Below are 16951 nucleotides of genomic sequence, written 5' to 3' on the forward strand. Positions count from 1 at the left end.
TAATCAATGTATTCAAGTTAAAAATAAATCAGTCTCCGGCCGTATGCACCTATACCTCCTCCTCCTACTAACAAAAACTGTTTTACTGGAAGATCATCTGTGAAAAACATCATATTTTAAGTTCATGATAGATAACTCCAGGTGATTTCGTATGAAAATCTTAAATCTGCAGTCGGACAGTCAATTCTATTCTTCATGTTGTCATTTACCTGCTTGTTCTGTTCTGTTCTTTTTGCTTTGTCTGCTTGTCCCTTTTGGGTGTTTTCATTAATAATGACACTGTAATCTTTTGCGTATCAAATTTGACATTTGCCCCTAAATTTTGTAGCTTTTGAAATTTGATTTGTACTTTGTTTCGGTCTAATCAGCCAATTCAAGTTGATGATTTGCCCACTTGGCTGAAACCTATTACATTTCTGATTTGGGTCTCTAAATAATCTTGAACTTGGAACTTGAACACACTAATTATGTAAAACACTTTTTTTTCCTAACAAAACTGTCTCAAATTGGTGGTTTAAAATCGAAATTTTATTTTTTTCCCTCTCCAGCAGAGCATACCAACTGATTCACAAGAGGATTTTACATGTGTGTCCCCAATATCAAAATTACTTGTCCACTCTTTGCTGCCTTCAGTCCCTGTGAAAAACTTTGGGCCTGTAATTTAATGATTTTACAAGAACAGAACACCATCAAAAGTTCTGTTTAAAAAGCTCAAGTTTCAGCCCTACAGAATAGGACTGATAAGATCAAAACACAGATGGATGGTAGGTGAGGTCAGATGGAGAGGCTAAAAAGGTGAATGGGGGGGTACATAGAGATACTTAAGCATTTGTGTGTGTGTGTGTGTGTGTGTGTGTGTGAGAGAGAGAGAGAGAGAGAGAGAGAGTAAGAGAGAGAGAGAGGCATGGAATAACTAATAATAACTATCAGTAATAGTTTCCTTTCATCTTGCTGAGTGATATTTTCACATGAGGGCTGTATTGTAATTTGCTCTGTCTTCCTCTTATTGAACTTCTCCTGGTCCTGCACCAATGGTTAAGTTCTGGTGGATGTGTGCACTTCTCTCTTCTAAAGCTCAGCTTGAGGCCATGGAAAAACAAAACATGAACAAATACAGGAAGAAAATATTTGTGGCTAATGGCGTTGGTAAATGAGTGCTTGTTTTTAAATGGACAGCTAATGGCACCTTTAAATAAACCAGTCTTCAATGTGAAACCTTTTTTTGCAGATGTCAGCCGCCTCAAAAAAGACTGCCTCTTATAAACTAATCTGACTTATTTACAGTTTTTTTTTTTTTTTTACAGTACATCCCAGCTGTGTCCCTTTTATGGCAACATCTTTTGGGCAACAGCACATTTGTTGTGTTTTGTTTCCATTCTTAGGTCAACCAACTTGGTAAGCAAATTGGGAAGAGTAGTTTATCTGTTCTTCCCGCTGCCATTTGTCATGGTTTCACAGGAGTTAATTTGAGAAACCCTGAGGCGCTTGTGGCAGACTCTTGCTTGAGTCATGAATAGGGGTGAGCCAGGTAGTTGGCACATGCAACTATCTGTTACAGAATATGTGTTCTCTTCAGACAAAAAGCTGCTGGCCGTCCAACGTGGACCCAGCATCCATGATGGGGAGAGGAGCAGCTAGACGTGATGATACATAATGATCTATGTGGTTGGAGCCTTTATGACCGGCTGCCTGCTTTTAAGATCAACATAGACAGCAGAACAAAGATCAGTTAAACAAAATTAAAAAAAAAGACCATACATTTGGATCGAGCCTAACAATAGCATCTGAATCAGGCAGACCCGACTCTGCCAAACTGTAGAGCTTTTACAGCTGCAAGTGAGATCATACAGTGGTAGACAAACAGTAGATTTAGATTTAGATCTGGCTTTGACCGAACCAATCTTACTCGGAGCAGTAAAGACAGGGAAGTTGCCGTGTGCCGTGTTCCTCATAATAGGCCATCAGCAGTTTGGCTTCTGTTTATATGACTGTGTTATTTTCAGTTGGATTGGTTTAGACCATAGGGCAGAAGACATCAATTCCAGTCCTCAAGGGCACGGACCAGGTGTGGCTCATTAACTACCAGGGAGAACCAAAAACTGCCAGCCGCTGGCCCTTGAGGGCCAAAATTGATGACCCCCACTGCAGGATATTTGTCTTGATTTGCGATGGTATTGCTCATTTTTTCATCATGTTGTTGGGATAGTGGTCCAAAGTGCTATTGGCTATGAGACTCTTATTTTTACCCAAATGAATCCAATAAGTTAATACATGACTATCATGCAACCTGAGAGAATCAAGCTGCTTAATGTAAAACAATCAGTCTACCACCAGCAGAGAGCAAATATCTAAAACTCAAACAGCCTGCACATTTAACAGAAAACTGTGGGAACCTGATGAGTCACATCCACTGCTAATGCGTTGGAACGACCACAAATGCAAGGTAAAAGTGCAAAGAAGAGCGGCACCCTGTGCACTGTGTAAGCAGATGTGTGAGCAGTAACTTAGTGTCCAATATTTGATTTGTCTCAGCAGAATTCTTTGTTAGCTCTGGGACCTATTTTACATTTACTACTGTACCAATATGTCCAACAGCACTTGAAGGCAGTGTTACAGCTCAAAAGTAAAAATGGACGAAGATGACATGCAACAAAGGTCCTTATCTGTCATCACACCCTGAACTTTGTGACATACACTACTCACAAAAAGTTAGGGGTATTTGGCTTTTGGGTGAAATTTATGGAAAATATAAAAAGTTCACGCTACAGTGATATTATATCATGAAAGTAGGGCATTTAAGTAGAAGCATACTCTGGTGATTTCCTCATCTCAAACAATTTCTTGAAACAAAAGCCAACAACAGTGGTGGATATACCACAACAAAAAATGTCAATGTCTCAAAAACTTGTCATGTGCCCTTGAGCATCAATTACAGCTTGACAACGACGTCTCAAGCTGTTCACAAGTCAACTCATTGTCTGCTGAGGCATGGCATCCCACTCTTCTTGAAGGGCGGCCCTCAGGACATTGAGGTTCTGGGGTACAGAGCTCCGAGCCTCTACACGGCGACTCAGCTGATCCCACAGGTTTTCTATGGGATTCAGGTCTGAGAAAGTGCAGGCCACTCTATCTGAGGTACCCCAGTCTCCAGCAGCCGTTCCCTAATGATACGACCTCGATGAGCTGGAGCATCAAACACCTGATGTGAATTTTGCCGTTAAGCTCCTTGTTAGAGAACAGCAACTTGTGCAAAAAGTACTGAAACATTGAACAGTTGGACATGTGCATTCAAAAGTTTACAGAACGTCATATTAAGTTCACCTGTAAAGGTTATAATGCATTTTAGGTTCATCCTGAAATTTCACCCGAAAGCCGAATATCCCTAACTTTTTGTGAGTAGTGTATATACACAGACCATGAAGCCACCATGATGCTGCACATCTGTTTATTTTTTAATCTAGAAGTTTAACTAAGTTTAAGATGTTGATGCTAAGAGTTGGTTACAAAAAAAAAAAATCACCTTGGAGGAAAAACAGATTTTGGCTTCAAGGATGTATGTAAAATTGACTTGGTTGCAGCTTTTAACAGAGCTCAAGTGTGTTTTTCAGCCCTGAAAATTTCATGTGGCTCTCTGTTAGGAGTGTTATGAAGGCTATGAGAACAACATAAAAGTGGGAAATTTCAACTTACCTGTATGTACTTTGAGGACCTGTAACTAAGAAAATATTCATAGTATGAATGTAAAATTTTGCATGGCTTCACTGAATATGCAAAATATATCGTAGACAAAAAAAAAAAAAAGGTGGGAATTTTTTCTGAACTGTTTGATTTCATATGGAATACCCAGCCTCCTTAATTGGGTGCAAGCTGCTCAGAGATAATGAGATGCTATTTCTATGATCACTTCAGTGTAGATGTAGAGGGTTGAATTTCCCAAGATCCTGTTGGGGCCTCACAGATTTTAGTCTCTAGTGTGCCAAACTAACTGAGTTGGCCTGTGTGATGCCAGCAAAGAGAAGGCTCCCTCTGCAGAGCCACATTAAAACAGCATTGCCCAACTGGGAAGAGAGTGTCACAAGAACAACACTTTTGTGAATTTCAGGTTGTAGAGAGACTTTGGACAACATGACAGCAACCGAGGATAGCCCTTGCACAGCAATATTTCTCTCCTGTGTGCAAACTGCTGCAGGTTAAGCAGAGGAAACCAAAAAGAGTATTCCAGCGCACACCAGGATACCAGACTGACACTGTTTTATTAATAACACTGAAAACAAAGTGCAGCGAACTGAGTGTTTTGCATGATGCTTCATCAGATTAACTCAGTGAGCAATCAACAAATCTGATGAAGCATCCTGTTAAAGGTGTAGTTCGCGCCACTTTGTTTTTTAATGTGATTTGCTAATAAAATAGTGTCAGTCTGGTAATATAGTATCCTAGTGTGTCCCTAGCAGGTTCCCCATCCTTTTTTTTTTTTTTTTTTTTTTTTTTTTTTTTGGTTTCAAGTCAGCAGCAGCATGACTCATGCCATTATGAATTTGATTATTTTAAAAAAAATATATTGCTTCTGGGTTCAGATGTTTATTTGTTGTATTCACGACAGGATACTACACAATACTCTATTTTTACTGAAACATAATATAATTTTGCTAACAAACAGTTTATTTTTTAATTTTGAAACTTCATTGGAAAACACACACACACACACACACACACACACACACACACACACACACACACACAATAGTTACCATGGCAAAGAGGACAATAGTATCTGGAAGAAATCCTCTGTTGCTGTTTTGCTTAGCCTCTTTTTTTTTCTTGTGATGTTCATAATGTTATCTAAATACATAAATTAATTAACAAATATTTAAATAAATTCCCACCCAAACTATTGGACCTGCCACATCCACTGTCCACACTGCATTCCAAGCTTCCTGCAACCAACCACCAATCCAGCCAACAGTCCCTGCAGGTGGCAGATAAGTGCAGCACACACCCGCCATCACAGCGACCAGCCACAGCTCATGCACCGCTAGAAGACCCCAGAGCCGCAGACCCTTATCCCCACTTGGTAGCCCACGCACTGAACCACATCGAGGGCAGCGTAAGCAAGGACAGTGTCTGATACAGAGACTTCAATAAACCCGGCCAGAACAAGCTCACCACAGTGCTCAGTGCAAGCAAACCAAACCATAAGCAAACATCACCAGCACAAGGATATTCACAATCAACAGATCAATAGAAGAGTCATGCTGAATGCACAAACCAACCACCATGCAGTCAACGGCTCACTAAGAAAACGCAGTGAAAATGTTGTGATACAGCCTCCCCATTCACAAATGGGAAGTAAGTACATTCCAAGTGTCCAGCCAATTCATGTTGTCTCCCGGGCAAACCAGATATACAGATATGAGGCAATAAGAGATACAGTAATCAAACAGAAATACAAATTAAAACAGAGCAATTAACATAAGAAAAAATTATGCCAGAAGAGAAAGTAGCTTCCAAAAACACTGTAATAAGTGAATATTAATCAGTAAGCTACAGTATCAGATAAAGGCAGTGCGAAAGCTTGTGTAGAAGTATTTTTAGAATAGATTTAAAGTGATTTTGTCAGTCAACTCAGTCAGACAGGTTGTTCCAGTCACCTTAAATCTTGAGCTTAGACTGTGGCACACACAAAAGTGATTTGCTTGCAGATTAAAGGCTCCGGCTCAGTTAAAGGGTCAGCAATGGAGTTGTGGCTTACACCGTGCCGTGCTTTAAATGTAACACATAAAATAAATTCTATGTTTAACTTGTAAGCAGTGTGCAGGCAGGAATTGTCACATATGAACTTGAGATCGAATGTTGTGAGAAAAGTGCGTGCTTTTACACAGTTATAGACAGACCAGGCAAAGATACCAAATCGGCAGGCAGAGGGCTAAATGAAGGTTAGTATCATAACCTGGTTAAACAGGATCAAGAGAACAGACTGAACAGATTGACAGCATCTGGACCCGACTGAGGTCGAAACGTTTTAAGAAACTTGTTTACTTTTTCATTCTATTCCGGCCTCCTGATCGTATAAAAACTGTGTTTTTCCTCACTGAAAATGCAGCTTTTGGGAAATCACTCTTTAGAGTTGATAAAAACTGTATTTTCCTCTTGTCTTGTGGACGGGTGAAAGTGCTAATTTGACAATGCCAGTGACTGAGTTTGCATTTGTTTGTAGCTTTAAGTGGGAGCTCCACCTTATCTTTCCACATGAACCCACGTGTTTTTGCCTTCTCATGCATACAGGCATATTTTTAAAAACACCATGTGGATAGATGCTTCTTTTTTTTTCTTATAAAGTTTCATTTTGAAAAGTATCCGTATTCGTGTGGATATCCATGTGACCTGAGTGGACAGTTACAGGTAGAAATACACAAGACCAGCAGTGACTAAAGGTGCAGCTGGTGAGGTGAAGCAGGCAGGGTGATGACCGACTGGTATGCAGGCAGGATGGGAACACAGTGGGGCAGGAACTACAGGACCTAGACAAGCACTAAGAGAATGCACACACATAAAACACAGGCAAATATACAACACAGAAGTTAGAAAAATAGTCCCGTTTGTCCCTCCTCAGTGAGATGTGAGCAGAGGAGGAAAAGCAACAGGCGGTTCACAAAATGAGACATCCTTGCTCACTCCAGCCTCATCACACATCTGTAGGCTACCGCTGTCATGTTGTCTATTGGACTCTGTTGTGATACAAAATGTGAAGAACTTTTCCTTTTCATCTTTCACTCTTTGAAAGGCTGAGCTGCAGTAGATAGGCACGCATTATAAACTTGAACTTGCATTTGCAGGCGGGCGGGTGCTTATGCTCCCAGAGTGCAAGTTTGGTTTGGGAAACTTTAGTGCAACATCACGTAGCCTGTGTTTTCCTCTCTAAAGAGGTGCTAATGTATCTGCGTCTGGATTAAAGCAAAGTGGGTTCTGCTCGGTTAGAGCTTTAATTTTTTGGGGAATCTGATGAGTCATTCTTTACTGAACACCTTATGCAAAACAGCTATCAAGCATGAGCCCTGGAACTACAAAAATAAATTTTGTGTAGGTTTAGATCAAAAGAAAATTTGTTTACATTTACATTCACATTGATAAAGTGATCCCATTAAGTTATGATTATAACTGCCAGATGTTAAGTAGGCGGAGAATTTAGCAGAAGTTAAAAAAAAAAACTGGGAAAGACTTCCACATAGGAGGCACCAAAGATTGACATGTGTATCCTTGCTCCTATGGAAGCTTCCTCTCTCCTTGGTTGTTGCCTCCTCGCTCCACGTTTAGTGAACTGAGACGTTCTTAAAGATGGCGGGCAGAGACCAATTTCCGGGTCAGCTGGATGGTGGAGGAGCGAGGAGACAAGGAAGCACAAAATACAGAAATGATAAGAGGCTAGACAGAGAGAGAGAGAGCTGGGAGACAGTCAACAAAGGACCAGACGGACTCGCTGAGGAAAGTGTAACTTTAATCATCACATAAGTTAAATCAGGATTTTAATCAGTGGTGTTCACCCCTTTTTACCCATTTTGTTTTTCTTTACATATTTTAGTAATGCACTTACAAAAAAAACCTTATGGATATATATAGCATTCTGTATCATGCAAGGAAGTAAAGTTAAGAATAAAACTTAACTAGATGTGGCCGATGAGTGAGATCTAACTTGAGCTCTTTCAGACTCAGTCACAGTTGAAATCAGTGGAATCGACTGACTCCGTCCCAAACACCTCAACCTCACACAGTGACAGCTGTTCCTTCTTCCCAGGAATCACGATGTTGACATAACGGCCCTTCATTCCATTACATGAGAAGGTTTTGGAAGCACCAGCTGGGATGGATGAGATCAGTGCACATCTGCAGGAAAAGAAGAGAGATTTGAGCAAAACACAGATTGTAGCAATCAATCAATGAACCAGTCAGCCAATCAGCCAAACAAACCTTTGGTGCCTCCTTTATAGTGACATATTTTGTGCAAACAAATGCAATGTGGTGTGCTTCACAATTAAACAAAACATTTAAATGGAAAATGTATGTGAACAAGAATCAGTACTTATAAGAATGTTTGTATTTGCTCAAACTTAAAGTGAGGAAACTGCTGACACCTGGGATTACTGTTGCCATTGTCATCAAGGGAATTTCCGATGTGTATTTCAGCTCCGTTAATGTTTTTGCGGCGGCAGTCCGCTCTGTTGGTCACGGTGACATAGCTGACTTTGTAAGTTTTGAGGAGGTCCAGTCTCCACCATGGTTTAAAATCCTCTTTTGTGTGTGTGCAGGAGCCCTGTTTCCATTTGTTAGCACGATTCCCATCAATGGCTTTTTCAGGTACTCCATTCTTAGATGTTGAAGACTGAGCTACTTTTCCACCTCGAGCAATATTAATACCTGGACAAACACATGCAATTTCACAATAAAACTGGCAGGAGCATAGCACGTGATTTTTAGATGTGTATTTTGGTCATGGTTACTCTGATCTCATTTGCTGGGACTGTTGGTTCTTAGTAAGCTTTGGCACAACTCACCAGTCGGAACAATGTCCCTAGCAGGTTCCCCATAAACCTCCACTTCACACAGTGTCAAGTACTGCCTCTTCCCGGGAATGACGATGTTGACATATCGGCCTCTCATTCCGTTGCACTTGAAAGTTTGGGTGCCGCCGGCTGAGATGGTGGAAACCACAGCACATCTGAGGATGAAGAGAAACATATTTTGGTTGTAAATATCTTGTAAATATCTTGCTATCCACTTTGCTGCTATAATGAGTGAAATTTCCCCACCGTGGGACTAATAAAGGAATATCTTATCTCATCTTATCTTAAAACATGAAGTAATCTCATAACTACACTATATATCCCCTTTGCTGGTGAGGTGGCAGTGACTTTAACTGAACTGAAACAACAATAAACAACAGTAATTAGAGCTGAGCCATCATGACAAAAATTGTTACTAAAGGTAACAAGGGTCTTTAGTGCAAAATAGATAACCTATGTCTTGGCAAAGCAGTCACTAGCATAAAAAAATCCCCTGCTTAAGTTTAAAAAAGCACTAAAATTAATATATTAGTACCTAACTTACAATGGATTTGATAGTGCAAGACTGTTATTTAACTTAGAAATGAAATTGCACAATGGATGAATCACCAATTTAAAGTTGCTGATGCTTAAGGGGAAAAAAAAAACGAGACGAAAACAACCCCAAAAACTAAACTATAACTTGTTATATTTTTTTTAACTGAAGTTATAGATTTAGCTTCAGTCTTTAGTGCAGTGTGCATATATCTACGCAAAACAAAAACATTATCATATGCAACACTATCATCTGCAAAGAAAAAATGCATATACATTAAAAAATATCAGTACTATCAGTACTATTCGATTAATGAGTAACCAGTAATGTATGTGCAGTCCTCATGGTTGGGACTTGTTCACTCGTTTATTTGACAAGAAGCCCAACATATCCAACCTGCCTGGCTTTGGGGACCAATGCTGGCTGAGTTTGAGCTCTCAAAACCCTCTAGTGGTCAGAAGTCACTTAGTGCAGCTCAAACAAACCCAGGCTAGAAGTCTGTAAGACAGTTCGATAGCACAAAGCTTAACTACATGCCTTTGTAGTTAAGTGGTTGGAAAAAAAAAAATACAATCTCATAAATGCACCATAAAGCTCCTTTAATCTTAGAATTTAACTAAATGGAATAAACCCAGAAAAATAGAAATTGCATAGTGATCATGCTAACGTCAAACAGTTTCAAACCTGGCAAAATGCTCCCAAAAGCAGATACCTTGGATTTTTGTTTCCATTATCACTGAGGGAATCTCCGATGTGGATCTCAGCCCCGTTGATCCTTTGGGGACAGCAGTCTTTTCTGTTGGTGATTGTCACATAGTTGACCTTGTGCGTCTTGAGGAGGTCCACTCTCCACCATGGTTTCAAGTCTTTTCGAGTGCAGGCGCAGGAGCCCTGTCTCCATTTGCTCGCACGATTCCCATCAATGGCTTTTTCAGGCACTGCCCTCCCATAAAGTGAGGACTGAGCTACTTTCCCTCCTCGAGCAACATTAGTACCTGGACAAAGGTTTTCCAGTTGAGAGCAAATTAGATCTCAGCACAGAAGTGTCTTTTTTTTTTCATGCAAATATGGTAACATCGCACAGACATGATGTTTGAGGAGCTTACGTTTACCTTAAACATACATTGTTTTTTCCTACTCACCCGTTGGTGAAATCTGAGGTTTTCTTGGTCTTGCACCATGTTTCCCTGAACAAAAGTATAAAATTCAATGTTAGAGATAGACCACAACATAGTAAGCAATGCATTAAATAATTTTAGCCATTTACTGAGCATTTTGTATTATCTACTGTCTCTGTTTGCTGCTTGTCATCTTTAGCATGAGTTACATCAAGACTGTAAAATCCATCAAAGCCAAAAAAAGAAAAAAAAAAAAAAATGTTTTCTAAAATAATTTTAAGTCAGGAACCATATTCCTATATGATGGACACTGAGCAGTTATTTAATTTAATAATTTATTTTGGCTGTATCCAGACCCGGTTGCCCCCAAAACTTCTGAGGGAAAATTCAAGTTTCGTTTGTTAAACATTTATTTCTGTTTTTCTTGATGTTTGTGTGTGTGTTCTTATCCACATTCATAACAATTCTTACTTCACATTTTAAATCTTGCAGCCTCCCTCCACTCATTTACCATAGATATGGCTAACTTTGTACACCACTAAAACTTAAATGTATTGTTTTTTTTTCAGTCAAATATCAGAACCTTGAACAAAGCTAGTAATGAATCATCTCACCAAAGCGGAAAAAGGGAAGTCGGATGAAGATAGGGTTTATCTCGCCGACAAGAGCCAGCAAGACGAAGATCACAACTGGACGCATCATCCTATGGAGAGAGAGTGTCTCAGTTCAACGAAACGCCACGGCTCCTGGCACTTTGTCTTTCATTCTAATTATGTGCATCCATGTTTAATGAAATTGTTACTTAATAATGATTTTCTTTTAATGTGTGAACTAAAAGGAAAAAAGAAAATCTGCAGTTGCTAACCCTAACCCCAACTAAACAAAAAAGGCCTCAAAAAGTTTATTATCACTTTGATGGCCAGAGAACTGGAAAGAATAATCGAAGTAAGCTAAAAAAGGAAATATAGATTGAACCTGAGGCAAAAAAAAAAAAAAGATGTTGTAAAGCCAACATGAAAGGCAGCATGATGTATGCATGCATGCAGCGCTTTAATATACAGGCATGGAGGGCTTGGTCTCAAAGAACGCTAGCTCATCAGTTTGGCAGTATTTTGGCTTTAATGTTGGAGAAAATGGTGAGCCAAATATTTAAATAAAGCCACATGTCATATTTGTTGCAAGCAGAAATTTGCAGTCTTATTTTTCTATTTAGGTTTTTTTACTTAAGTGCTTTATACAGAGTACAAGTAAAGAAGCGACATAACACTTTATAATATCATCTATTGCGAGATTTTTGGCAGGACAATGTTGTGATACTAAATTTTGGATATTGCCCAAGCCTACTACACAACAGACAGATGAAGATTAGTCAGCTTGCTAGCAATGCTAGTCTAGGCAATGCTACATAAACTACATTATATCATAATGACAAGTTGACAGTTTTCAATGGAAACTTGCCATCATGGCTTTCTGTTTTGTCAGCAGTTGAGTGCCTTATCCTCATTGTTATTATCATTAGTATTATTATGAAATCTTGTGTTTTCATGCTGAAAAGTCAGACTTGGATGTGAGTAGGCTTTAAGGCTCACCCATTGGTTTCAACAGCCAAGATGTATGGCCAAAGTAGAATGTTTCTGGTGGCCCATGCAGCTTGCATAGAAACTGGTAGCTATGCACAGTACTACAGAGCTGTATGGTGGCCACCATGTTTCCTTTAATTATCCACTGTAGGTTTTCTAAGCACATATGCTAGTTGTCAGCAATAACCTCATGCAGACTCATACATTTATACACTTTCACACCTGCAGTGGCATCATTCCCATTCAAACTCTGATTTTTTTTTTTTTTTTTTTTATATAGAATTTTTTAAAAATTCTATTAGATAATTTACTCACAGACAAGTTATTTTCTCTATAAACAAGGCTTCAGTGCAGTGCAGAGTTCAGCTGGGTGTTTTCCAATCCCTGTCTATATTTATTAATTCCTGTTGAGTCTTATCTCCTCTGAAAACCAAATGATGACTCATGGTGCTTTTTTTTTTTTTTTTTTTTTGCCATGAGGCAGTTTGGAGTTAAGTGCCTTGCCCAAGGGAACTTTGTCCATTCATTTTCAATATGATATGCTGGTGGGAAGCCAGTAGCTTATTGAACTCCCTCCTGATTTCTACATGTGTAGACTCACTGTTATCTGTCTGTATACTAGGTATAAATGTACGTTTTTTTTTTTGTTTTTTTTTTGTGTGTGGCTGTGTGATAAATACCATATTGATATGAGGCAAGACTCAAAATGCATACAAAATAACCAAATTAGCTTTCAGATTGAAGAAACAGTAAATGTGACAGAACAGGAAAGAGATGCCACTGAAGGCCTACCTGTGTCTGTGTCCCGACAGCTGCCCCCTGTATCTGTTTGTAAAATTTAAGATGCAATCCTTTTATATTTTTTATGTGTAATATATGATTGACAGCTGTTTGATCTAGGAGCATCCTGTTCAAATAGTAATGTTGTTTCTTTTCTTAGTGATTCTCAGTGCACCCGCCCTGTGTGAATGTAAATATTATTGGAGAAGCAGAAGCCATTTGTGACTGTGTGTACATCTCGTAACATGGACGTATTATATTGGAACATGCTGGTAATGCATGACCGGTCTCTGTGTGCTTATTTTGTTTCTGAGTGCCCAACATAAACCCTCTCAAATAAAGTCACCAGTCAGTTGACATAGGTTTATTAGCCAGGCTTTAATTTGTAATGGACCCTAGACAAGAATAACACCTTACATTGTTATCCTCTATCCAGATGTACATATACAGCCGTCCTGTATCCATATATACTGGTACTGTCTACATAGTGCCAAGTAATAGCTGCACACAGATGCTATTTTATATGCATATAGTATGGTGTAGTGGACAGAAAACATAGAGACCCACCTTTAGCCCAAAAGGAAAGCATATTGTTTTTGGCAATATTCTTCTTTTTCTTGAGAAATGTATCTTCTCATGAACAACAATACACAAAACTATTTATAGACGGGTCTAAAATCGCATATATTCAAGTAAGGTGGTTGTGTTGACACTGTAGTATGTTTTTCAAGTTCAAAATTTTGATGATTCATTAAATATACACCATACGAGCTGCAACTTTGCACCTGGCACCAAACTGTAGGTTCCAGGTAACACTTTCATACAGCTTGAGAAATTATGTTGTTTTTACGCTGTCTTTATGCCAGTGCACATCAAGCACAGTTGCTTAGTGTGGGTGAAGTGGTCATTTTGTTGGGCTTTGTTGAATTTTGGTTCACCAAGACATCGCTTGCACCAAAATGAGTGGGAGGCATAGCAGAGGAGACACACACACACACACACACACACACATCAGAATCCATCATAAACAAATGCTCAAAAAAAAGACAATCTTCCCATATATATTTATTATGTATACTAGGAACTGTTTAGGAATTAACTGATAGTCACTGATACCTCATTTTTACTTATTACATTGCTTTGTGGAATACTTATGTTACTTGGTCAGTAGCTGAATGGTGCATGTAGTGGAGCCTAACAGTTGTTAATCAGAATGGATATAATTAACTATATAATAAACAATAAATGTGGAATTTATTGGGGGAACATGGGATGCAGTAGGTGTTCAGTAAATATTGTCTGAAATGGTGTTTATGGCTGGTTCTAAATCTACTCTCTGTCTTTTTTGTCTTTACAACTTCACAAGGACATAAGAGTATGTGATTATATGTATATGTATAATATGTAATTTCTCTGTCTGTGAGCAAAATGTCTCGAAAAAGTTCGGAATGGATTTACATGACACTTTGTGGAAAGGCTGAACCTGAGCTAAAGAGGAGCTGATTAAATTTCCATGCCAACAAGGACAAACAGAAACTGGAATATGAATATGTTGCAATTTGCCTCATTCACCTCAGTGTCACATACAGGTAACACTCTAGTAATTTAAAAGCCCTTATTAAAAGACCTCAAATACATTTAAACATTGTGGTGTTCATGATATTAAATATAATGAACGGAGGTGAATGGCTGCGCTACTGAACGCATCATCCATCTGAGATCTGTCTATTTGCTGCAGATGTTACACAACCAGTGCAGATGATTTTAATGCGTATGTCTCAGATCTGTCCAGTTGACATACAGACACATATTAGGTGAAGGCAAATACTGAATCTGCCTCCATGGTGGCGCTCTACATGTAATAAGACACTAATATTACCAAACATTAACAAAGATGGCATGAGAATCGGTGTGAACAGTAAAGCAGTGAATAGTGTTGTGATATCCCTCTGTAAAGTCACTGGGCGAGTCTCTGTTTAGACAAGGGCTTGCCTAACTCTCAAACAATACATTCTTTCCTCCTCTCCTCTATGGAAGAGAGATAAAACACATATAGGTGAACTGACCTGGATTAAACAAACTCATAATGCTCTCATGTCTTAAGGACATCACTCATAATAGACATGTGTAGACAGATAGGTGGACCTAGTGTCCTCTGTTAGTTGTTGTGTTACACAGGAGTGAAAATGTGAAGCAACTGGGTGTGCTACTAAGACAACTAAGTCTATCAAGGCTTTTGTTAGTTTTAGCCAAAAGCAAACAGACAAGCCAAAAACATCCCACCAACAAAGAGTGAGACACAGATAGATGTATGTGTCTCACATTCAGTAGTGGGGAGGAAATAAGGAAAGACAGTGAGCGTCCTGCTTTGTGCCAAACATCTACTGTCGCTTGCTCAAGCAGAATCCATATCAGACTCATGGTATTGTCCCATGTGTATCAGAGGCTCGCCCGCTTGACATGAAGTTGGCTTTGGTGCAAGACCTTTAAAGTGGAGATTCTCCATGGCTACTGCTGCTGGATCTCTGCAGACCTCAGCCAAAAAAGGTGTGGTCCAAACTCTGCTCTGTCCATTGATGTAGGCGTCCATTGTGAACACCAACATATTTGGAGGCTATTTTACCTACTGCCAGAATCTGGGGGTCTTTCCAATACCCACAGTGTTTGTCATAACCACAGGCCTTTTTCTATTGCTGTCTATCTACAGTGGTTTCAGCTGCAGTTTTGTTAACTCGTGCCTTGGGAAGAGCCATTTGCCTGCACAAGAGAAAGGTGTCTAAAACGTGCAGTGCTCTTTTGATGATTTTGCTTTCCACAAACGGGAGGTTGAGAAAAATGATGCACTGAATTTCTAAAAGTGAACAATAGGGAATATAATAACACGCTCTCCCTGACTCCCGAGGGGAAAAAAGTCAATCTTGTTTGGGTCAAAGGTGAAACTAAGAAAGTCCTCTGATATCCAGTTTGGGATACTTAAGTGATAGAATGATAACTCAGATGAACTCTGAGGGGAAAAAAAATAAAATAAAATAAATGACAAAATGGGTTTTCTGGCCTGACCTGCCTGACTCATTCAAATAGAAAAGCTTGGTATTCTTATTCAGTGTCTTTTTTTTTTTTTTTTTACTTGCTCTTTTTGATTTAATCACATTCCCATTATATTCAAAATCAAACTGCATTTATTAATTAATCAGGCTGACTTGGAGGCTTGAGAATAATTCTCATTTGGACGGCTTGCTCTGAGCCTGTGTTGGAAGGGCTCTTTAATGAGGGATTTAAAAAACAAAACAAACAAACAAAAAAAAAAAAAATTAACTGCAGGTTTGATGATGAGGGTGATTTTAGGATAACTTTGAAAACGCTCATGCGCACCCACAAACACACACACATGCTCATTCACATAAACACAAACACACAGTAAGTCAAATGTGATCGCATCTCAAATCAGCCTTAACTGTAGGAGTATTGGCTATGCTTCACTGAGGCCTTAGTCTAAGCTGCTTTATTTTTCAATCACATCGGAGCACTGGAGGATGACAAAAAGAAGGTGTCAGAGATTTGAATAGAGGGGGATTTATATGCCCCCCTCCACCCTCTTAAATCATCCCAGTGACATTGGGCCTCTTACAAAATGGACCCATTAACAGAGATACCTGTGTGGTGATTAATTATATAAAACTCAGACTTACCCAGACTGAGATAAGATGTTTGATCCATCAATCCACCATACAACAACTCCAAAGCTGTCTTATTTACACACTGTATCATGCATATTGAAAAACACCTTGGATTTTTTTTTTATTTTTTTTTTATGAAGAACAAGAGTCATTTTAGGAGACACTAGATGGTTGGAACTACAGCCGCTGAACACATGTATCCTTCCACCTAGTGCAGTGATCCACACACCACTGCAGTGCTCCAATCAGTGAGTAAAGATACATTGTGTAAATAAGACAGCTTCAGAGTTGCTGTAAGGTTTATTTTTTCACTGTAACGGAGCTAGGCTAATGACTCTTATAGACTTCAAGTCTTTATGCTAAGCTAATCTGAAATAGAGTTCTCATCGGGCCTTAAAATTAAGACCCGACCCGACCCGGGCCTGACTGGGCCAGCCCGAGGTCTGACCCGACCCGACTAATTAGCCGAACTTTAGGCCCGACAGCCCGATAAAGCCCGAAAAAAAAATCGCCATTATTTAGCAGAGCCGGTCGGCCGCGTCACCGGGGCACCATCAGTCGGTATCAGGCGAGCCGGACGCGGCACCGGCCAGCATCAGGCAGCTCACCTGTCAGTTCCGGCAGACCTGACGGGTGGGCGCGGTATCGGACGGTGCCGTGTCCGGCCCGCCTGATGCCGACTGATGGTGCCGCGGCATGTGCGGGT

General features: G+C 39.6%; 1 protein-coding gene across 1 annotated transcript; it reads right to left on the reverse strand.

Moving 5' to 3' along the window:
* Positions 1-7473: 7473 nt before the first annotated feature.
* On the reverse strand, positions 7474-12602 carry LOC115374303 (uncharacterized). Its single transcript, XM_030073158.1, has 7 exons — positions 12581-12602; positions 10823-10911; positions 10233-10277; positions 9803-10085; positions 8547-8710; positions 8127-8409; positions 7474-7878 (listed from the first exon to the last, which is right to left on the reverse strand). Exons 2-7 carry the CDS (start codon positions 10908-10910, stop codon positions 7704-7706), a joined length of 1038 nt encoding a protein of 345 aa, XP_029929018.1. The 5' UTR covers position 10911; positions 12581-12602; the 3' UTR covers positions 7474-7703.
* Between the last annotated feature and the right edge of the window lie 4349 nt (positions 12603-16951).

This window comes from Myripristis murdjan, chromosome 16 (genome assembly GCF_902150065.1).
Source record: "Myripristis murdjan chromosome 16, fMyrMur1.1, whole genome shotgun sequence".
NCBI lineage: Eukaryota > Metazoa > Chordata > Actinopteri > Holocentriformes > Holocentridae > Myripristis > Myripristis murdjan.

What these genes read in the sequence shown, in the direction of transcription:
- LOC115374303 (XM_030073158.1), bottom strand. Translation starts at nt 10,910, where the DNA reads ATGATGCGTCCAGTTGTGATCTTCGTCTTGCTGGCTCTTGTCGGCGAG. An exon ending in AATGGAAACAAAAATCCAAG is followed by an intron (nt 8,711 to 9,802) that starts GTATCTGCTTTT and finishes CTTCATCCTCAG; the next exon opens with ATGTGCTGTGGTTTCCACCA. An exon ending in AATGGCAACAGTAATCCCAG is followed by an intron (nt 7,879 to 8,126) that starts GTGTCAGCAGTT and finishes CTTTTCCTGCAG; the next exon opens with ATGTGCACTGATCTCATCCA.